Consider the following 23,226-nt stretch of genomic DNA (forward strand, 5'->3'; position numbering starts at 1 on the left):
AAGCTGTGTCATTAAGAATATTCAAAGAGAGAGACAGATTTTTATTCCATAAGTGAATCAATGGTTATGGTGAAAAAGTGGGAAAGTCTTAACTGAGGATAGTCAGATGAGCCATGACATTATTGAATGGCTGAGCAGACACAATGGGACAAACAAATTACTTCTTCTCCTATGTCTTTTGGTCTTGTGTAACATTAAATTGATTACTGATAGTTTGCTTAGGCTAGTTACATGGAGCATAAGGGTGCAGCACAAGTGCAGCAAAGAAAGTAAGTTCTGGGCCTCCAGGATGCATTTTACTATTTGATATTTTCAACAGCACAATGCTGGAGCAAACATTTGACACTTCCTTGAGGATTCTACAATTGAAATAGTTTGACTTCCCTGAAATATTGTGGAGGATATATTTAATCAGTCATTAAGCTGCATAGCATGAAAACAGACCCTTCTGTCCAACTCGTCCACGCAGAACAGATAGCCTAAATAAATCTAGTCCCATTTGCCAGCATTTGGCTCATACCCCTTTAAACCCTTCCTATTCATATATCCATCCAGTTGCATTTTAAATGTTATACTTGTGCCAGCCTCCTCCACTCCTGACAGCTCATTCTGCATAAGAAACTCTTTCCCCCTCCGACATGAAAAAGTGGCCCCTTTGTCTCTTTTAAACCTTTCCCCTCTCACATTAAATCGATGTCCTCTAGTCCTCTCCTGGCCTGGGGGAAAATCGTTGTCTATTCACACTATCCATATCCCTCATGATTTTGTAAACCTCTATAACATCATCCCTCAGCCACCAATGCTCCAGAAAAAATAGCCCAGTCTATTCAGCCTCTCCCTATAGCTCAACCCATCCAATCCTCATTCAGAAGGGTGAGGCAGATGAGAGCTGTTGAGTGGAAATGATGCCTGCAATCATGAGAGTTCTCATATGAGCCTTATTGCAATGTGTGCCCAGGTTTGTTTGGACTGATAATGTAGTCTCCTGTGTCAGTCAGCTGGAAAAAGGACTGGCCTCTTCACCATCTGCCTTGTCCACAATGCAAGGTGCGGGTTTTCTTTTCTTTTTGTTCTGAATCTAAGGTAAACAAACAGGAGGCTGGAAGAGCACAGCAAGCCTGGCAACATCAGGAAGTGGAGAAGTCAACATTTTGGGTGTAACCCTTCATCAGGGCTGAATGTAGACACTTAAAACAAATGTGTGAGAGGTTGTTCCTGGCTTGCAGCATCTGAAGTGGTGTGTAGAATGGCTTTACATATGGTGTTAACGATATGAAAGCTAGATGGTTCCAGCAACAGAAAGCACTTAGACTATAAGACCATTATACAGAGTGATACAGAAATTATGCAGAAGCTGTCAACTTTCAAGTAAGTGCAAAGAAAGTGAGTTCAGAGCCATAAGATGAATTCTATGCCGATGTATGAGGTACTCGTGCCTTGTGTATAAAGTGTCTTGGCCATTATTTGAGCTGGATTTAATTGAGAAACACAAAAATGAAACTTTGCAGAGATGAGCTTAGTGAATACCGGAGGAACTGTGAGGAAGCTATGAAACAATATAATCTGTTAATGTTACTTTTCACAGGTTATTTCCTTTCTAGCAGCTGTACTTCATAAAACAGGAACCAGCGAGGATATTGAGAATAACATGCCTAAGTTTGTCCTGAAGACCATGAGAAAGGAATCGAAAAGACATGATGACAAAGTAATCCTTTTTGGCCTGTATCTTTTTACAAATTTTTCTTTACCAGAAATGTGATGTTTTGTTTTAATGCTGGAAAATTGTTCATTGAGCCTTAAAATAACTTACCATTAATAATATTTATTCACTATTAGCATTACCTAGCAGGTCTTGTGATGCAGTGGTGACAGCTCTATCTCGCCGCCAGAAGCTCCAGGTTCATAGCAAGATCAGTTTTTTAAAAAATAATTAATGATTGGCTTTCAAATATTGTACATTCTTTTAAGGGAGAGATACCTGACAGGAATGGTAAGGAAGCCATGGTTAATAAGAGAAAATAAAAATAGTATTAGATTAAAGAAAAAGGCTTTATAAAGTTGTCAGAAGAGTTGTAAACCTTAGAATTCTGCAAAGGAGCACCATGAAATTGATAAAGGAATATAATTTGAATGGAAAATGGAAAAAAAATAGGATTGCAAAAGCTTCTTAACTTGTCTTTACCTTTATTAAAATTAAAAAGATAAATGTAGCTCCATTGTGGGCAGAGATATGAGAATTTATGATAAGAAATGGAAAAATGGCAGAGAAGCCAAATAAGAAATTTTTGTGTCATTACACTAGAAGGCACAAGACTGCCTGAGATAGAGAAGGTGCAAGAGTCTCATGACAGTGTAGCATGGAAAGAAATTAGTTTGAAAAGTAGTATTCAAGAAATTAACAGGACTGAAAATTGACAGATCCCATGGATTCAATGATCTTCATCCTATAGAGAGGGAGCTTCAGGGTGCATTAGTGATCAGCTTTCAAAATCCTGTGTTAATTTTGCAGCAATGCCAGCAGTTGAAAGGATGTCAATGTAACCCCACTGTTTAAGAAATAAAAAAGGGAGAAACCAGACATCAAACAGGTTAGCCTGACATAATACTAGAATCTGTTATGCAGGAGCTGACTACTGAATCTTTACATAAGAAATTCTCAAGAAAAAGTCAAGGGGAAGTCAAGGATTTGTCAAGGGGAAGTGTCTTTTACAAACCTGTTAAGAGTTTGAGGTTGTTACCAGTAGAATCAGTTAAGGGGAATTGGCACATGTGGCATATTTTGGATTTTCATAAAGCTTTTGATAGTCCGACACAGGAGTTTAGTAAACAAAGCTAAATTATAAGAAATTAGGTGTAATATGAGCATGGATTGAGAATAGGTTAACTGGCAGAAACAGCATAGGAATAATTGGCTCATTGTCGTGACTAGTAGGGTACCATAATGATCTGTGCTTGGACCCTATCTGTTCAAAGTCCATTTCCTGGGAAGTGGAATTGTGCTTTCCTCCAGATTACCAGGTTTCTCAACATCGCTTTGTACTTGTGGGATCAGACCTACCTGACCCTACAATCTGTTCTAGTGCACTGCATTTGACTAAACCAAGCCTGTCACGCTAACTAAGTTCAAGATTGAGAATACATTTATTAAGACTAAATGTTGTGCAGAGAAATTCAGTCTCTAGATTTACTATCTGAAACTTCCCTGTCTCATCCCCTCGACGCTGTTCACCTAACCGTTAATTACATCAGCCATTATCTTCTCGCACCCCTGGCAGTACAGCCAAAATTTGCCTAATCTCTCAACATACCTTATATCTTTTCTTATGCAAGTCATCGTTTCTTTGTTATCCTAGCCAGTCATCACTGGACTTTCTCCAAAACCAGTATATCCTTCCAAAGATTGATTCAAAAGATGTCCTATCTGAATACTAAATTCCAACTTCCATCTAGTTAAAAATTTGATTGCTATTCTTTTATATGTCACGATAACTGGCGGTGTCAGCAATCTATTAGTTCTGATGAAGAGTCACTGAACTCGACGTTAATGCTGCTTTCTTCCCACATTTGCTGCCAGATGTGCTGAGTTTCACCAGCAATTTCTGTTTTGCTTTCAGATCTTCGGCATCCACAATTCGTCGTTATATATCTACCTGTAATTTTAATTATTTTCTCTTCACAATTTACCAAAACTAGTAATGTAACATAATCTGAAAACCTGTGTTCCCCTCATTTTGCCAAGTCCAGCTCATTTTAATGTAGAATGAAAAGAAGAGGATCCAGCACTGATCTCTGAAGATGTCAGTTGTCGCTGTCAAGCTACAAAGGTCACTTTTATCCAAAGTTGTTCTGTTTACTAACCAGGGTGCTACCCATGCTGTAACGTTGTCTCTGAATTTGTATGCATTATCTTATACTTTGTAAGTAGTCAGTATATATGTTATATACTTTGAATATCCTCTGTCCATCAAATTGGTGAGTCTGTTGAAATAAGCTCTTATCGTCAGATTAGTTAGATAAAACTTACTTTCCATGGTATACGATGACTCTCCTTAATCAGCCTATTGTTTACTAAGTGTCAACTTGTCAACATTGGACCTAAAAACAGTCTTCTTGCTTCTTTTGAAGATTTTTCTCATCGTTGCTCCTCTGTCTGTGCTGTACAACTGGAAGGATGAATTGGAAACCTGGGGTTATTTTAGAGTTTATATTTTGCATGGTAACCAAAAAGACCATACTCTCAGTTGTATTCGACGCAAGAAGTGCGAGATTGCTCTCACAACCTATGAAACAGTCCGCCTGTGTTTGGATGATATCAATTGGTAATTAGATTACATTATAATGTATTAAGGTCGAATTGCATTTAAAGATGTTACTTATAGCATTTAGTTGTTAGTTTTGGACATATTAAATGTAGAGTGGTTTGAAAGATCCCATCTACTTCCAGAACTTGATGCAGAGGCTGATCCACACAAGATCCAATTTATGCATGTACAGAACACCTTTTCCTTAGTAGTCCAGTGGGATTAAAACTTTAAGAACTGCAAGTTATTGTTTTGTTAAGAAAATACTTTAACTCCAATGTAAAAGCTGTGTTGTAGAATGCAGTGCCATCTGAGTGATATGAGGATGCATTGTGATTCCAAGTCCCTACCTGATGAATTGCCTGTACTTGTACTTGCCAGCTCTTTGTGATCCATTCTATCGTGAAATATTAAATTTAGATCAGCATTGTAAAATGTGAGATTAAAAATAGAAAATGCTAGACGTGTTCAGCCGGTCAGCCAATACCTGTGGAGAGGAAATTGATTAATATTCAAGTCAGAGACCTTTGAGAAAAAAATAGGAATTTGATAGTTTGTAAGCAAATTAAATAAGGGGTAGGAGAATGACCAATGGCCAGTAGTCCATGGTTTAAACAATTTGCTGACAAATTTGAGTTACTGCAAGTGTCCTGGAGTATTATCACTTACTTACTAAAAGACTGAAAAATCCCTTTCCAGTTAAGGTAATCTAGCTTTAAATCTTGGTGTCATTGCACACTTTTTTGAGGAACTAATTATCCTGAGTAGATGCTATCCTCAAATTAAGATATAGCTGATGATTCATGGCAAACTATATATAAACATTTGGTAATTTATTGAAATTGAACAATAACAGAGGAAGTGATTTTAAAATCTCTTGGCCACAGATATAGTGAAAAAAGAAGTGGAGAAAGACAGAAACTGCGTCCCACCGAGCAATTTGTTGTTATTAAGCAAACACAATGTGCATATGTAAGTGTTTTTATTTGGGAAAAGTTGGCCCCTTAGCTTGTTTTAGTGCCCTGAAAGACAGCAAAATATTGAACATTTCATTAGATCTGACTTCAGTAGCAGTTGTATTTACTGCAGCAACAATGCACAACTATATTGTTATTGTTCTGAAATTTCTTACTGACAGGTCAGTAGATTATCAATAGTGCTGTCAAAGAGACCAAGTAAACCTTAAGAATTACAGTATAATGTGTACTCAATTTTTCATTTCTTAAACAGCATTGAGTGGTCTGCTGTGTTTGTGGATGAAGCTCATAAGATAAAGAATCCTAAAGCTCAGATTACACAGGCTTTAAAGGCATTGAAGTGCAAGATTAGAATTGGTCTAACTGGAACCATTTTACAGAACAACATGTATGAACTTTGGTGTGTCATGGACTGGTAAGCTGTAATTATACTTATTTTAGAAGTAGCTAATTATTTCAGATGATGAAATATCTAAGCATAAGTAGATGCAAGGAATATGTCAGTTTGTCATTAACAATGTGGTTGACTAGTCTGCTTGCATTACTTTTCATCCTCGTGTCAGTAGGTCAGACCAAAAGACAACTGTTAGGAGGATAAATGACTCCAGAGTTTGACCTTGGTCGTTGCCTGGTGCAGAGAAACATGTGAGAAAGTTTGTGTTGGCATTTTCAGCGTTAAAACTGTGGGCCACCTGTTCCCATTTTGTTTGCCAGTAGTTGGAAGTAATTTCCCATGGCCTACAGACTGCCCGAATAACCCTGAGTTAACAAGCAATAGTGGAACTTCATACAGGAGACAGAATTCCAAGAGATTTTGTCACTTGAATTTGTGGCTGCACTTTTGAACTGATATCGAATATTATGTTGCACCTGCAGCAGCTCCAGATTAACTGGCTACTGATCTCATTACGATGCTGGTCAGCATCTGTCTCTCAGGCAAATAGTCATCCTGTTATATGCTGGTACTCTCTTAAATATGGTATAAAGGAATAATCGAGTAGTGTGAGAAAAAGGTATGGAGTTGGATGATCAGCCATGATCAGATTGAATGACAGAGCAAGCTTGATGAGCTGATTGGCCTACTCCTCCTCCTGCTGTGTTCTATGGGTTTCTTCTTGCCCATCAAAGATAAAAACATCTGTCCTCCTCCACCATGACTTCGGGTGCAGAGTTAGAAAATCTTGAAACATGTACACCCACAGCTTTTGCTGTTGGTTAAAATATTAGAATCTTGCTGAGGTGTACAGCACGGAAACAGGCCCTTTGGTCCAACTTGTCAATGCCTATCAGATATCCTAAATTAATCTATTCCCGTTTGCCAGCATTTGGCCCATATTCCTCTAAATCCTTCCTATTCCTGTACCCATCCAGATTGACAGAAATGTTGAAATGATCTTCAATTCTTTGTACTTATAGGGCAATACCAGGTTGCCTTGGCAGCAGAGATCATTTTAAGGAAGAGTTCTGCAATCCAATTGAATTTGGTCAGAGACACACAGCAACCAAAAGAGAACTGGCTGTTGGGCGAAAGGCTATGAGGCAGTTGGCAAAACGGTTGTCATTTTGGTTTCTGAGGCGTACTAAGGCTCTCATCAGCGATCAGCTACCAAAGAAAAACGATCGGGTAATAAAATGCTGTCTGGCAGTTTTCTGTATTCCTGGCTGAAAATACAAGACCAACAAACTTTTCATACTCGGAATTGTAGCAAATTAAGTCATATCAGTTCCACAAACGTTCATTGTTAACTAGACTTGGCTCAAGATCCCAAACTCTACTTTGTGTTGATTCCCTGCTGACCATTCATAGTGTGCTTCTGGCTCTGGTATAGAAATATTCCAACAAAATAACAGTTGTGCCATGTGAATTCAGCTGTCATATTGCTAAAAGAAGCTGGACAGGCGGCTACTTTAGCCAGAGCTCTCCCTTCACTCAGTGACATATTTCAACTGAGTGAAGGTTTAGTAGAAGCCTAATCAAGTACACCCCTTTCCTCATACAGGAACTTTAATTGAAATTTGCTATCACTGTAATTGATCTTGGCTTTCCATATCCCATGTTTCAGTTGATTCTGAGAGGCAATAACATTGGCGGTCCTCTTATAATTTACTGACTTCATTGTTTGTTTACTAAAGCTGGCTATTGGTGGCCTGACTGGTCATCAGTAAATGGAAAGAAAGCTTTGAATTCCCTACTTTAAAATATTGTTTTTTTTCAGGTGATATACTGTTCTTTGACTGAGTTTCAGAAGGCAATATATAAGGCAGTGCTGGAGACTGAGGATTTAAAACTGGTACTGCGTGGCTGGGATGCTTGTGATTGCAACAGTGGCCGAAAAAGAAAAAGCTGCTGTTACAAGGTAAGTTGCATCACAACACATGTAGAGGTTCTTCTTGGGGAAAAATGCAAAGGCTAGAACATTGTGTTCAGTAAACATGAGTTACATCTTATTAAGATGGCAGCAGAGAAAAATTCTCCAGCTGGAGCTCCTCTGCTCGCCAACTCCTTTTTCCTTTTTTTTCCCCTCCTACCTGGAGGGAATGGAGAACAGAGTCAGAGACCTGCCCAGCACTAGAGATGACTTGCAACAGAGAGTGTGTGGCTTGAGTTCCAATAGCGAGTCGCAGCTGGAGCAGAATGAACGCAGGCCGAGTCCCAGAAACACATTGTGGCTGGAGCCTGGAGTGGCAGCCAAATGAGCACGAGATGAGTCCTGGAAGTGATTTGTGGCTGGAGCGGCAGACGAATGAGCGGGGGCTGAGCTGGGACACAAGTCTTGGACAGATGCCAGCGCGTGGAGGCAGCATGTCCTTGTGTTCTGAAGCTCATGGGCATGAACCTGGTGGAAAAGGGCTATAACTTGAGTACTTTAAAGATGCTCTTTGTTCTCATTCTGGACTTTTTAAACTCTATTACCTATATTTTTAAACTCTGCTAGTCTTTTTTTAAAACTATTTCAATTCTGCAACAACTTAAAAGTATCTGTACCTAGGTACCCTGTACCTAAGATGGCACCAAGAGGCGACATTATAAACTTTTCATTGCACTCATTTGAGCGCATGTGACAATAAAGGCTATTCTATTCAGTAAAATGAGTAGGAAACGTTTTTAAAATTAAATTTACATTTTTCATTTTATTTCTGTGTTTAATCTGTATGTTCACGTGGCATTTATTTTGAAAAGGGAAACTTATGGCAGATTTTAATCTGTTCGAAATCTAGCCACAGTGTTAAAACCAGACCTTTTTTGTCTGAAACTCGCTTGCTCTGTAAACACAATGTTGAGACAAGTGCTCTCACTTATTGTATACTTCACTTGAGAGGTGATGAGTGCTACAATTGTAACAATGAATAAAAGTAATTAGGAACAGTAGCACATATTCTGTTCAGAGTTCAGTGTACTGTGTTGAATTGTTCATTTGTTTCTTTAGGACATTAAAAGTAGTGAATGTATCAGAAGGTGATCGCTTCGTGGCAATTGCTTAAAATTCTGACCTTGCTACTTTTTGTTTAAGTAGATAAATACCGCTGGTTTTGACATGTATGTTTTTGGCTGAGCTTTTCTGCTTATCAAGGCAAGGAGTGTCAATGCTACTGAATGGAACACTTTTTTTTAAACTTTTGACAGCCAGTGAGAGAATTAACTCTGGTTTGTGCACATACTTATTTCAAAGTAAAACTTCATCCTGTTAAACTCCGATGCAGTTTAACCCTATACTAGTGCCTTATGAACTTTCAATTCTTACCCATTTTGTGATCTCTGCAATTTTAGTACATAGTTGTGAGCTGCTTGGTGTTGTGACCAGGACCTGACAGAGATATGATTGAGATTGTCCAGACCCATTTTATGTAGGAGCCTTAAAACTGACAGAGAAAATATTTCAGTCTGGCTGGATTCAGACTCCATATAGGTGAAAGTGCAGTATATTAACTCCATGAATTCTGCATGAAAAGTATCAGTAAAGATCAGTTTTAATTGCTATCATTCTGAGTTTGAGGCATTCACTTCAAGCCCAACCCAGAAACTGAGCATGTTGTCTAGTCAGACACTCCTATACTGATGGAATGCTCTTTGAAAGTGGCATCTTTTTGATGAGGTAATGAGTGTTTGCCTGTCTTTGCAAAGGTGGACAATTAATAATCTCATGACTTTATTCAAGTTCTGGTGACCTAGCCAAAGTTCTTCCTTCAAATAATGCCATCAAAAGAGATTTGTTGACTCTTGAGTTATGGGACTGTTCACTGCCAAAATCCTCTGCTCCGTTATATTACATCACTGCATTTCCAAGTAGTTTCCTTTTGTGCAAAATGTCCAGAAATATGATCGACATGATTAAGTCTTTTTCTTAATTGTGGGAGCGTGTCAGTTTTGAAAGATGTTGCATTATGTTAATTGGAAGAGCAGAGATGGGCAAATGTAAAATGAAAGTGCAGAAAGGAATACAATTTTCATCTCTTTTAGAGAACAACAGCCACGTATGTTGTTTTTAAAAATAAATTCAAAATATGCATTTGCAGGAGTGGAAGTCTCCAAGATAAAGTTTAAGTTTGAAAATGTGATTACAATATTGAGGTCCCAAATTATGTTAAATCTAGAACTGGAATCATTCAGTCTACTTACATTTAGAATTATTGAATTTTTAAAAATGCTTTTACTTTTCAGCAAAATCAGGACGGGACCACTGTACGGCAAATTTATTTTAGTTATTTGGCCATCCTCCGTAAAGTATCCAATCATGTCGCACTCCTGCAGCCTGATGAAAGCACAAGCAAGATGCAGGTAATTCTTTGATCTTATTGTATTGAGAAATTAATGTTATTTTTAATTCACTCACTAGCACACTTGCTTCTTCAGTCAAAACGTTGTTGGCTAAAGCCCCACATCAGAAATTTGAACACGATTGATGTTGACATTTCTGTGCAATGCTGATGGAGCTGCAGTCTTTCAGTGAGGTGTTAAACCAAAGTTGCATCTGTCATCTTGAATAAGTGTAAAATGTCCATAGCAGCATAATCAAAGGAATGTTAGGGTATCTTGAACAATATTTATTCTACAATCAAGGCTTTATTTATTATTCTTTCTTGGATTTTCCTGTGCATATATAGGTTGATTTTTCTTTTTTTCCACCTACGTTACAAGGGTGACTACACTTTCAATGTACTTAATTGATTGGAATCCTCCTTGGGTCATATATCATGAAAGGTGCTATGTAAATGCAAATTCTTGTAAGGCTTCCCTGATAGCACGCTAATAGCTCTCTCTGTTGGACCCTTATCCACAATGGCATTCACATACTGTTAAAGTATTATTTGCAAGAAGGTTTGCATAACCATTCAGTTATTTAAGCCAGTGATGGTATTCTTCTGTTATAAGGGATTTCACTTAATCTCGTGCTGTCTCTCCATGAACTAAAGGCTGGTTTATGGTTCGCTTTGAATCCAGAAAGCTAGTGATCTAAAACATCAATTCAAATATTCTCTGTCTCCTGTTTAGAAAATATATAAATTGAATTAAAGGCAAGATATCAATTTATAAAGATATGGCAGTCACTTGCCATGAGGTATCGGTCTGAAAAGATTGTTCTTAAAGCATACACAAGGGAGGACATTCAAAAGATCAGAAAACAGCAGTTTGACTGAACTTTCAAATAGCAAGCCATCGGGTACAGATCCAAATGCAGAAAAGTTTCATAAAGAAAAACAAATGAACTGATTAGGAATAGTTTCTGGATCACTGGTGCTGGAAGAGCACAGCAGTTCAGACAGCTTCCAACGATCAGCGAAATCGACGTTTCGGGCAAAAGCCCTTCATCAGGAATAAAGGCAGTGAGCCTGAAGCATGGAGAGGGTGGGGGTGGGGAGAGAGTAGCATAGAGTACAATGGGTGAGTTGGGGAGGAGATGACGGTGATAGGTCAGGGAGGAGAGGTGTAAGGAGACTAGCGGTGTTCTTAACCTTGCAGAAATTTTGAATGACTGACTGTAGTATGTCTCAAATACCCAATTAATTATTTTCATTGCTCCATGTACAAAGGTAGAATCGTGGTAGAATTGTGCTCCAGTCGGGGCTCATTTGAGTTCTGAATTATTCTAGCTACATCACTTTCCCTTTCTCCCTCATTTTCCTCCTTTTTAAGGTCCCCTTAAAACTGACCACCATGATCAGCATTTTAGACCTAATATCTCCTTATGCACTCCTTTATCATATTCCTTTTTATAGATCTAAAACTGGTTTGGAACATGATTGAATTGTATGAGAATAAAAGTAAGTACTTTTTCCATGCCATGACAACTACTGTACTCTTGAGCTGTGTAAGCTATGTTTAAAAACTCATTATTTTGAATTGTTGTACTGCCCTTAGGTAAATATGATAAAATGGCAATAAGGGGTTTTCATTTTACCTGACACAATTGAAGGAAATTGTAGTTGATGTAGTATTTCATATAGCTCAAATCATGGCCTTCACAGACTGACAACAAAATGCCTATAGTTCTTAGTAAGATGGGGCTAGAATGCAAACAGTAATACTCTGCTACTCGGATGAAAGTTATCTGATTTGAGATTTCCTGTTTTTACATGAAATAGTAAGGGAAAACTTGACCTACCCGAGATCAGGCTTTTTAAATAATTATAATTACATACGAGAGTAGACACATTGTTTAAATTTATTGGATGTTAGGTAATTAAGTTTCTGAAGGCAGTTGCACCCTGAAAGAAACTTTTTTCTCTATCAGCAAGAAGATTAGAACAACGAAAAGGTACAAATTAGATAACCTTGTATGAGTACTGAGAGACAAATATCGTAAGGGGGTCAGAAACAGTTTTGAGACAGGGTCATTATGACCTTGAGAAAATAACTGCCATTTTGCAAGTTTGATGAGAGGGAAACTAAAATTGTTAGCTTTGTCACAGAAAATCATAGTGTTAGTTGGGAAGTGTTGCTGAACAAAGAGATCTTTGTTCCTTGAAAGTGGAGTCCCAGGTAGACAGGATAATGATGGAGGAGTTTGGTATGCTTGCCTTTATTGGTGAGTGCATTGAGTGTAGAAGTTGAGAAGTCTTGTTGTGGCTGTATAGGGCATTGGTTAGGCCGTCTTTGGAATACTGCATGCAATTCTGGTCTGTCTGCTATAGGAAGGATGTTATTGTGAAACTTGAAAGGGTTCAGAAAAGATTTACAAGCATGTTGCCAGGGTCGGACGGTTTGAGCTATGGGGAGAAACTGAATAGATTGGGGCTATTTTCCCTGGAGTGTTAGGGGCTGAAGGGTGACCTTATAGAAGTTTATAAAATCATGAGGGGCATGGATAGGGTAAATAGAAAAGGTATTTGCCCTTGGGTGGGGGAGTCCAAAATTAGCGGGCACAGGTTTAAGATGAGAGGGGCAAGATTTAAAAGGGACCTAAGGGGCAACATTTTCATGCAGAAGTTGGTGCGTGTTTGGAATGAGCTGCCAGAGAAAGTGGTGGAAGCTGGTACAGTTACAACACTTAAAAGGAACGTTAAGAGGGATATGGGCTGAATGCTGGCAAATGGCTCTAGGTTTATTGAGGATATCTGGATGAATTGGACTGAAGGGTCTATTCCCATGCTGTACAGCTCTATGACTCTGTTTGAAAAGTCATTAATAATAAGCACATACATGATGCGGCTGGAAAATATCTAGAAAGGATACAACAATCGGTGTTGAAATGTAGACGACAATCATAAGAGCCCCAGGGCAGGTGATAAGTGGTCTAGCAAATGTCATGCAATGATGAGAGGACATAAAGTGGGCTGTGAAGTTGTCCATCATTGATGGTACAGTTGCAACATTGGGTGTAAAGATTAGAGGGGATATGGCAAACACTATTGTCCATATTGCATATAATAATTGTAATGCGGTATGTATAAATATTCTGCAATTTAAGGGGAAATGTAGAGTGTCACTGACCTCCAATCTGAGCTGTAATTAAGAGGGCAACTGGACCCCAGCTGAAAGCCAGATCTGGAGCGGTTTCTTGCCCCTTCTGACAAATATGGTAAAGGTGTTCCAAAAAAAGAAGAATCGATTGGTGCTACTGATTGTGTGGCACTGAGACTCCTCTTTTAAAATCCCTTTCTACCATGAATATTTTTTGTTAAAAATTTACATTCATGTCTGGGAATTTCATTTGCATGTTCTCTGAAGTCCGGAATGAGTTTACATATTCTATCTTGGGAGACTTTTCTGTGATTTATAACCATCTCCGGAAGCTTAAAATAGGAGTCAGCTTTATGGAACATTTTCCTTCTCATATTCTATACTTGAATTAATGCTGTGTGATGTTTAATAGTATTTTAATCTCAGTTTAATTAAAGTTTTTGATAATTGTCTTTGATTGAGGCCTCCACTGTCAGAAGAATCTGTGAGCGTGTATTTTGCAAGTTTCCAGAGTTTTTACAACAGAGTAAAGAGGAAGCTTTTATCACCATTTCTGATCCTAAATACAGTGGGAAAATGAAGGTAAGACTTGGGGTAAATATTCCTTGAGTAGATCCAATGATGTAATATTTGTTGAGCTAAAGTATAAACATTCCTAATAATCTTCAGTTGTAACACCAAATTAGACTTGTGACACCTTTTAAATATGGAGTGCTTATAAAGACAATGATCATTACTTTAAATCCCTCTTCCTCCAAAGACATAGCTCTTTAGTTGGCTTTTGAAGGACAGTGATGGCAAAGTAGAGAGTCTTAAGGCAGATATAGAATTGAAAACCTTGGAAGCTGTGGAACAAAATGTGGATTGAGGAGAGGGAAATAGAAGTTGAAGAGAAGGCAAAGTGTAAAGAAACATTAGAGCTGAATCAGGCTACAGGAAAGTTGGACTAAGGAATAATCAAAAATATCTTGAAACTGTGACATGAAAATAGGGAACCAGCGAAGATTGATCAAAGAGATAGTAAGAGAATGGGGTTTAACGTGAGTGTGATTGGACATATTTCAGGTAAATTAGTCTCTCCTTTACAATGTCAATGAGACTGGCCCAAGTGCCAATGATTCCCATGACTTAGTTCTCTCCTTTACAGTTGCAATCTATGTGCTACTTCTGCATCTAGTGCAAACAAATACTGTCTAACAGATTCAATTCCCATTCCGGCAACTGTCTGCGTAGAGTTTGCACATTCTCCCCATGTCTGCGTGGGTTTCCTCTGGGTGCTCTGGTTTACTCCCACAGTCCAAAAATGTGCAGGTTAGGTGAATTGGCTATGCTAAATTGCCTGTAGTGGTAGGGGAATGGGTCTGGGTGGTTTGCTGTTTGGAGAGTCGGTGTGGGCTTGTTGAGCCAAAGGGCCTGTTTCCACACTGTAAGAAATCTAATCTAATCTAAATTACTTTGTTATAGTTAAGCCTTTTTCCCCAATGCTCATTCTTATTTCCAATATACTCAGTAATTGTATTTTACATGATTCCTCTGTTCCCAGAAGCATAAGAGGAAATAGAGAGAGACAGTGTGCAAATTATTAGGTGAGAGGAAAGTAAATAACATAAAAAAGATACTCCTGTTATCCAAAAACCCGGGAGGAGCTGTCTTGAAGGAGCTAGAATAAAGATTCTTTCTCTGTCTTCAGTTACAGATGCATTGTTGCTTTACCCTGGGTCGTCTTTTATGTAGCATTCTGGCATTGCACTTTGGATAACTTGACTGCATGCATCATAGGGTTAATTCTTCCGTGCATTTCACTCTGCATGTAAGAAGTGGGGAATAACTTCTTTTGCACAAAATTGCCAATGGGCTTGAGTCAGACCATTAATGCTGAAAATGTGTTGCTGGAAAAGCGCAGCAGGTCAGGCAGCATCCAAAAACGGCGCAGTAGAGTTTGGCGCACAAAAGCGGCGTGGTAGTAGTTTGGTGCACAAAAACAAAAGATCTCTTCATAGTCAACTGCCACCACAACATTAACTGCCTCAACCTCTCCACCCCTCTCACCCACTCCAACCTCTCACCCTCGGAACGTGCAGCCCTCCACTCCCTCCATTCCAACCCCAACCTCACTATCAAACCGGCAGACAAGGGAGGCGCGGTAGTAGTTTGGCAAACAAAAACCAGAAACGTCGATTCTCCTGCTCCTTGGATGCTGCCTGACCTGCTGCACTTTTCCAGCAACACATTTTCAGCTCTGATCTCCAGCATCTGCAGTCCTCACTTTCTCCTCAGACCGTTAATGGCTTATTGCATTTTTGCAAGGCCCAAAGGCACACTCCGGTCTCTGAGTTACATGGATATTCCCAGTAGCCATAGTGCAAGCACACGAAGGTAAATAAGAGAGTGGGGTTTGTTGGGTGGGGTGCATGCAAGAGGTAACAAGGTGGGAGGAGCAAATTGCAAGACTCAAATAGGGAGCTTGACTGTTTTTCCTACCTCTGTGTCATTATCCTTTGGCAATTGCACCTGAGGCTACTGTATGTCTTAAAACAATTGAGTAGAGAAGGCTTGACCTTTGCTTTATACATTGCAATTTCCTAAACTGGTCCTAAACTCGTCCTTAAACCCCCTCATGGCCAACACACCTAACCTACACATCCCTGAACACTATGGATAATTTAGCATGACCAATCCACCTAACTTGCACATCTTTGGATTGTGGGAGGAAACCGGAGCACCCAGTAGAAGCCCATGCAGACACGGGGAGAACATGCAAACTGCATACAGTCCCCTGAGGGTGGGATTGAACCAGGGTCCCTGGCACTGTGAGGCGGCAGTGCTAACTACTGAGTCATTGTGCACACAGTCCCCATGGCAAGACCTGTAGGTTGCAAGGCCTTGCAGAATGATTTCACAATCACTGTTGACCTGCTGCTAAGCTTCCCCTTGAGCTTCTATTGTAGTCCAGCCTGGACTACTTGTACTGAGGCAGCCAACCCAATACAGTTTTAGAGTCTCATTTGGATTTTGTTTGAGTTGTATTGCTCAGGATCACGTCAAATGTTGCATTTTCTAATTGAGCCACTAGTGGAGACCCTAAGTTGACTATCACTAGGCAAAATGGCTTCTGCAACCTTTTACCTGCCAGTCTCCAAATGAACACCTATGGATGACTGAAGGATAGGCTGAAGATATATCACTAAACAAATATTTTCAAGTGCTTTAAATCAAATGCATAATCTGTGTTTCTATTATAGTAGACTGTAATTTATTTGGGTGTTAAGTTAGTGACTGCGTGTATTTTATTGCTTGTTCTGCTTGTTTAAATGCACACAGCTTGTCACTATGTTTTAAAACAGTAAATTTGAATGTGCAGCTAAGTTGATGTTTGTCCGCTGATTTTGAAAAGCTTTCTAGGTATTGAAATGCACATCAGTAGTTGTAATATTTTATTACTGAATGAATGAAAGCAGTGGACACGGTGCAAAAAATTCCTCATTTCCCTTTGGTGCATTTCATCTTCTGTATAGTCCATTCAGTCTGTCACTGCCAGACATAGACATGCTTCCCTTGAAAATAACAGTCTGGCCATTGTACACAAGGCATTAGCTATTTGCTTCCCCAAACCACGGAACAACTTGCGAATCAGATTATCAGCAGGTCCACATCTGTACACACGCTGGGTTAGGCCTGGCCTACTGTAAACAGAGCAACACAGGAGCACCCCTGGGCATCTGACTGATTATTTAGAGAAGAGAGTTCCAACAAGATATTGAGTAAAGTCTATGGTTTAGAAATATTCAGATAGACGATCTCTATGCAGACCAATTCCAACAGGCATTTATTGATTTTTTTTTAATTTCAATGAATGATTTTATTGAATTCCCTAAGTCCAGATAGAAATATGATGTGTGAGCTCACAGTTAAGTTTTTATTAATACATTAGGTTGTCCATCTTTCAAGAATGTGCTTCTATGCATTTGTTAAATGCATAAAGTTTGAGTAAACCAAGATGGTTGTTCCCTGCTTTTGTTTTTTTTAATTAATTCAATTTTCCTACATGGTTAAAAGGAGATGGATAAATATGTAGATTCAATCCTGAAAATGAATTGAGTGTACACAAAATGATCAACTATTGTATAAGAATTGCAAATTTTAATCAAATATCAATATATTGCAAGTATTTAGAGTTAAAAGACTCATTATAAAAATAGATGGACTACTGCTCTGCATAAACCTAGGTGGTAAATTGGGAAAAATATATTTCAAACTACAAAATGCTGCGGGGGAGAAGTGGGCAGGATAGCAGGATTTGGCCTTTACTTCTCAAATACATTAATGTCTTGCACATTTACTTTCAAAGTTGATAAATAAATACAAACTCCAAGGTAAGCCCTACAGGTTCGTACAGTCCTGAATGCCATCATTCTCCTCTCAAAAGCTGGGTTTTAAGAAAAATAACAAGGATCAGGATATCTTGTTCAGCATGGTTCTTTAATGCTATCTCCTGCTACACTAAATTTGAGGTATAAATCTGTTTTTCTATCTAGTGAGGTTTTTATAAAACAAAATTGTTGCACCACTTCACAAATCCTAAGAAGTTGCAGCAGTACGAGCCTATTCTATTGTTCAACAATATTATGTTCATCATCTTATGCTTTTAATTTCACTTCCCTGCCAAACCCTCCTGTCTATAACCCATAATTCCCTTCTATTTAAAAAAAATGTTTAAGTCAGTCTTGAGTACATTAATGGCTCAGCCTCTGCTGCTCAAAGAAGAGAATTCCAAAGATTAACAAGCTTATCAGAAAGGAAATTGTATCTATGTTTCTGTTTTAAATCAGAGACCTGTTATTCTTAAACTGTGTACTGTCCAGATCTAGATCATCTTTTGAAGGAGTGTACTCTCTCACCATCTTCACTATCTAGCTCCTTCAGAATCTTGTAAGTTTCATTAAGATCATCTCTCATTCTTCTAAATTTCAATGAGCTATGCCCAACCAACTCAGCCTTTCATATCTGGGCGGCACGGTGGCACAGTGGTTAGCGCTGCTGCCTCACAGCGTCAGAGACCTGGGTTCAATTCCCGACTCAGGCGACTGACTGTGTGGAGTTTGCGCATTCTCCCCGTGTCTGCGTGGGTTTCCTCCGGGTGCTCCGGTTTCCTCCCACAATCCAAAAATGTGCAGGTCAGGTGAATTGGCCATGCTAAATTGCCCGTAGTGTTAGGTAAAGGGGGTAAATGTAGGGGAATGGGTGGGTTGCGCTTCGGCGGGTCGGTGTGGACTTGTTGGGCCGAAGGGCCTGTTTCCACACTGTAAGTAATCTAATCTAATCTTTATTCAAAGAATCAGCTCCTGAGCCTTGACCCTCTTCCAATATGTCTCTTAAATAGGGCACCAAAACTCATCTCTATATGTAGTGTCACCAATGTCTTGTTTAGTTGTAGCAGGACTTACTGTCCTTTACACTCTATCCTCTTCATTAAATGCCAATATTCTGTTTACCTCTCTTTACCTTGATGACTAACTTCTCGTCATTTAGGATTGACAGATGTGAAAACATATTGCTAAGTTTGGTAGTTAGGATGTTGTATCTCAGGTGGGAATACATTGGAATAATCAAACTTAAAGATAACAAAGGCATGAACGAGAGTTTCAGCAATAGTTGAGCTGAGATAGTGAGAAGTTGGGTGATATTAAAAGTGAAAATTGATGACTTTAGTGACGTGATAAGTTCGAGATTGGAAGCTAATCTTGTGGTAAAATGTAACACTATGGGTTGATTTTTCCCTTTTGTAAAGTGTGGGGCTGAGTGTATATAGGTGGTAACTAATATGCCACTCCACAGGTGAGAGAACCCACCCAATCACCTACGAATCTCTGGCACTGGACTAGTATCCAGACTCCTAGATTAATGTCTTTGTGACATGTGTTTGAATGCCATCATGACAGGTGGTGAAATTTGAATTCAGTAAAAAGTCTGGGGCAGAAAGATGGTCTAATGGAAATAATTTAACCACTGTTGATTGTTATCAAAACTCTTCTGGTTGGTTGATGTTCTTTTATGTAAGGAAATTGGCCATCCTTACTTAGTGTGGCCTATGTGTGGTTGATTCTTAACTGTCCTCTGAGTAGTTAGGGATGATGTGGAGGTGCCAGTGTTGGACTGGGTTGCACAAAGTTAAAAGTCACACAACATCAGATAATAGTCAAACTAGCTTTCAGAGCACTGCTCCTTCATCAGGTAGCAGTGAAACAGAATCATAAAACACAGAATTTATAGTAAAAGGTTACAGTGTTGTGCAACTGAAATGATATATTAAGCAAACCAAGATTACTGTTAAGTCTTTAATCTTTTAGAATGGGTTGCAGGTTTCAGTTCATTAATATGTAAATCCCAGAACTACTTTTAAGTCACGTTCTTGAGATAACTTAAGGTTTTATAAAATAAAAAGTGACATCTCTGCTCAGACAATACATTAAAGGTGTGAGGTTAGAGTCTGTCTGTATCCCAATCTTGAGTCAGACTGGTTCTATTTCCAAAGTAGGAATTTATAAAATATTACACGCATTGACAGTCTGCAGATTGTGTGTTTTTTTTGAGCAAACCACAATGTATCTGCAAATATAATAATGCAAATTCACCCCATAGACTTATGTTTGAGTGTGCACATGCTTGGTAAAGTGTGTGTGTGTGTAAGAGTGTATAGTGTGGTGGAGTCATGTGTAGTGTGACATGAACCCAGGGTCCCGGTTGAGGCCATCCTCATGGGTACCGAGTTTGGCTATCAACCTTTCTTTGGCCACACTGTGTTATTGTGTATCCCAAAGTCCACCTTGTAGGATGGTCACGCAATGTCCTAAGGCCGAATATCTCTGACTGGGAGGGAACACACCTGTCTGGTGATTGTTGTGCGTTGTCCATTCATCATTATCATAGTGCCTGCTTGGTCTTGCCGATGCCTTAGGGCATCCTTGCCCGCAGCATATATGAGATAGAGAATGTTGGCTGAGTCGCATGAGTACCTGCCGTGTACATGGTGGGTGGTGTCTCCACATGTAAGGTGGTATCCATGTCAACACTCTGACACGTCCTGCAGTGGTTGCCATGACAGGGTTGTATGGTGTTGTGGTCCATGTCCTGAAAGCTGGGCAGTTTTCTGCAAGCAATGGTTTGTTTAAGACTTAGTGGTTGTTTAAAGGTGAAAAGTGGAGGCATAGGGAAGGTCTTGGAGAGATGCTCATTTTCATCAGTACTGAACTTCCTACATCTCTTCCACTTCAAATCTAAAATTGATTTGAGCTATGAGATTCCAATTTTGAATCTGCCTCAGTTTTTTTTTCTGTGAAGCTCCTGTTTCCCATTTTGTAGATAATTGCAATGATTTTGCAATGCAAACCTGGCTTGGCAATCTGTCATATTAAAGTAGGCAAGGATTAACTTGACAAAAGGAAAGTAAACACTGAAGAACTATCTGCTTAATTTCCTAGGACGTTTGGACAAAAAACGTTCTAATCTCATGTAACAGTAGAACCATTTTGTAAAAGCAACAATATATTCTAAATCAGAACTAAAAGCTATATCACCTTAAGCCAAGGACTGACCAGGGACAGGTTGTGGAGCTGGAATTCATAGACACAGATACACACATACACATTCTGTTTAAAAAGCTTTTGGAAATGCCTTATTGGGGCTGGTCTCACAGGGTTCGGGGGAGGCCAGGGCGCATAGAACAGTGGGTGTGGCAGAAGGAGAAATGTGAAGGGCCAAAGGTCTTGCAAAAGTGGGGGGAGGGAAATGCAGTATATACTCGGGGAGCCTGTTAAAAGGCCAGTACCCTTTGCCTGCCACCATCCCATATAGTGAAAGCTATTGAGTTAAATACTTTGTTAAATCCCAGCATAAATTGGATGAAGGGCGGAGGAGTGGAAAATGGAGGAGATGCGGTGGAGGGCATCGTCGATCACGTCTGGGGGGAAATTGCGGTCTTTGAAGAAGGAGGTCGATCATGTCTGGGGGGAGTTTCCCACCAGACTCCTTCTTCAAAGACTGCAATTTCCCCCCCAGACGTGATCGACGATGCCCTCCACCACATCTTCTCCATTTTCCACTCCTCCGCCCTTGAGCCCTGCCCCTCCAACCGCCACCAGGACAGAACCCCACTGGTTCTCACCTACCACCGCACCAACCTCCATATACAGCGTATCATCCGCCGTCATTTCCGCCACCTCCAAACGGACCCCACCACCAGGGATATATTTCCCTCCCATCCCCTATCAGTGTTCTGAAAAGACCACTCCCTCCGTGACTCCCTCGTCAGGTCCACACCCCCCACCAACCCAACCTCCACTCCCGGCACCTTCCCCTGCAACCGCAAGAAATGCAAAACTTGCGCCCACACCTCCTCCCTTACTTCTCTCCAAGGCCCCAAGGGATCCTTCCATATCCGCCATAAATTCACCTGCACCTCCACACACTTCATTTATTGCATCCGCTGCACCCGATGTGGCCTCCTGTATATTGGGGAGACAGGCCGCCTACTTGCGGAACGTTTCAGAGAACACCTCTGGGACACCCGGACCAACCAACCCAACCACCCCGTGGCTCAACACTTCAACTCCCCCTCCCACTACACCAAGGACATCAGATCCTTGGACTCCTCCATCGCCAGACCATAGCAACATGACGGCCGGAGGAAGAACGCCTCATCTTCCACCTAGGAACCCTTCAACCACAAGGATGAACTCAGATTTCTCCAGTTTCCTCTTTTCCCCTCCCCCCCCACCTTGTCTCAGTCAAATCCCTCGAACTCAGCACCGCCTTCCTAACCTGTAATCTTCTTCCTGACCTCTCCGCCCCCACCCCACTCCGGCCTATCACCCTCACCTTGACCTCCTTCCACCTATTGCATCTCCAACGCCTCCTCCCTACCTTTTATCTTAGCCTGCTGGACACACTCTCCTCATTCCTGAAGAAGGGCTTCTGCCCAAAACGTCGATTCTCCTGTTCCTTGGATGCTGCCTGACCTGCTGCGCATTTCCAGCAACACACCTGAAAAAGTGCCCTTTATCTTCACTTGCTGTTTCCTGCCCATTAGCCAGTTCTCTATCCACGCCAGTGTATTTCCTCCAACGTCATGGGCTTTTATCTTAAGTCTTAATCTTTGGTGATGTACCTGGTTGAACACCTTTTTTAGCAGCTCAAGTTCAACACCCCTACTAGTTCCTCTCTATCCAGTCTGGTTGAGACTTCCTTGCTAAAACCCTAATAAATTCGTCAGACATGATTTCCCCTTGTATGAATCCATGCTGACTCTGCCTGATTAGAGTATGATTTTCCAAGTGGAGAGATGAGGAGTTTTGAAATCTTTGTGAATGATGATTTAAAAATGGTTACGGATGAGAGTTATTTCTCTGTATGTTGCCCCTTTAAATGGAAAAGAGTGATATTTGAGAAGATGGCTACGCCCTAAACTGGAGTTGATCTAAAGAGTTACAGAAATTATCCTAATGAGATTAGTGTGATGACTGAAGGTATATTTTGATGCGTACTACTCACTCATCAAGAAGACTAGAGCTGTGACAGAAGTACAAATGATGGCGGTTTTTTTGCAGCCCAGCTTGTTCCAGCAAGCATGCAACAGATAGGGATACCAGCATGGTGTCTTCTCTGCAGTTTGACATAAATGGCCGAGCAAGTCACTCAGGTCAGAGGATGATCTTATCAACGTGCAAGGTTATAAGAACTGGTCAGAGGCTAGGAATTCTACAGTGAGTAACTCCTTCCTGACTCCCCAAAACCTGTCCACGATTGATAAGGCGCAAATCAGGAGTGTCATGGACATCTATGCACTTGAGTGGATGTCTGCAGCTCCAACAACACTGAATAAGCTTGATACTGTCTAGGATCAAACAGCCTTCCTGATTTGCATCCCATTCAGCATCTTTAACATTCACGTATTTCACCACTAACATGCAGTGGCAACTGTAAATACCATCTACAAAGTGCACTGCTGTAAGTTACCCAGCCTCCTCTGACAGAAATCTTTCAAAACTGCAGA

The 23,226-nt window shown here is 40.1% G+C and overlaps 1 protein-coding gene across 2 annotated transcripts in view; it reads left to right on the top strand.

The window, feature by feature from the left end:
* The window catches only part of ercc6l2 (excision repair cross-complementation group 6-like 2), a 79,849-nt gene that overhangs the window by 8,105 nt on the left and 48,518 nt on the right, over nt 1-23,226 (top strand). For both annotated transcript variants that reach the window (XM_060838461.1, XM_060838470.1), the window contains exons 4-10: nt 1,586-1,705; nt 4,126-4,319; nt 5,532-5,693; nt 6,695-6,902; nt 7,495-7,635; nt 9,939-10,055; nt 13,641-13,760. In XM_060838461.1, the coding sequence (XP_060694444.1) occupies nt 1,586-1,705; nt 4,126-4,319; nt 5,532-5,693; nt 6,695-6,902; nt 7,495-7,635; nt 9,939-10,055; nt 13,641-13,760 (1,062 nt within the window). The remainder of the gene's footprint in view (nt 1-1,585; nt 1,706-4,125; nt 4,320-5,531; nt 5,694-6,694; nt 6,903-7,494; nt 7,636-9,938; nt 10,056-13,640; nt 13,761-23,226) is intronic.

The sequence above is a fragment of the Hemiscyllium ocellatum genome, chromosome 2 (assembly GCF_020745735.1).
Source record: "Hemiscyllium ocellatum isolate sHemOce1 chromosome 2, sHemOce1.pat.X.cur, whole genome shotgun sequence".
NCBI lineage: Eukaryota > Metazoa > Chordata > Chondrichthyes > Orectolobiformes > Hemiscylliidae > Hemiscyllium > Hemiscyllium ocellatum.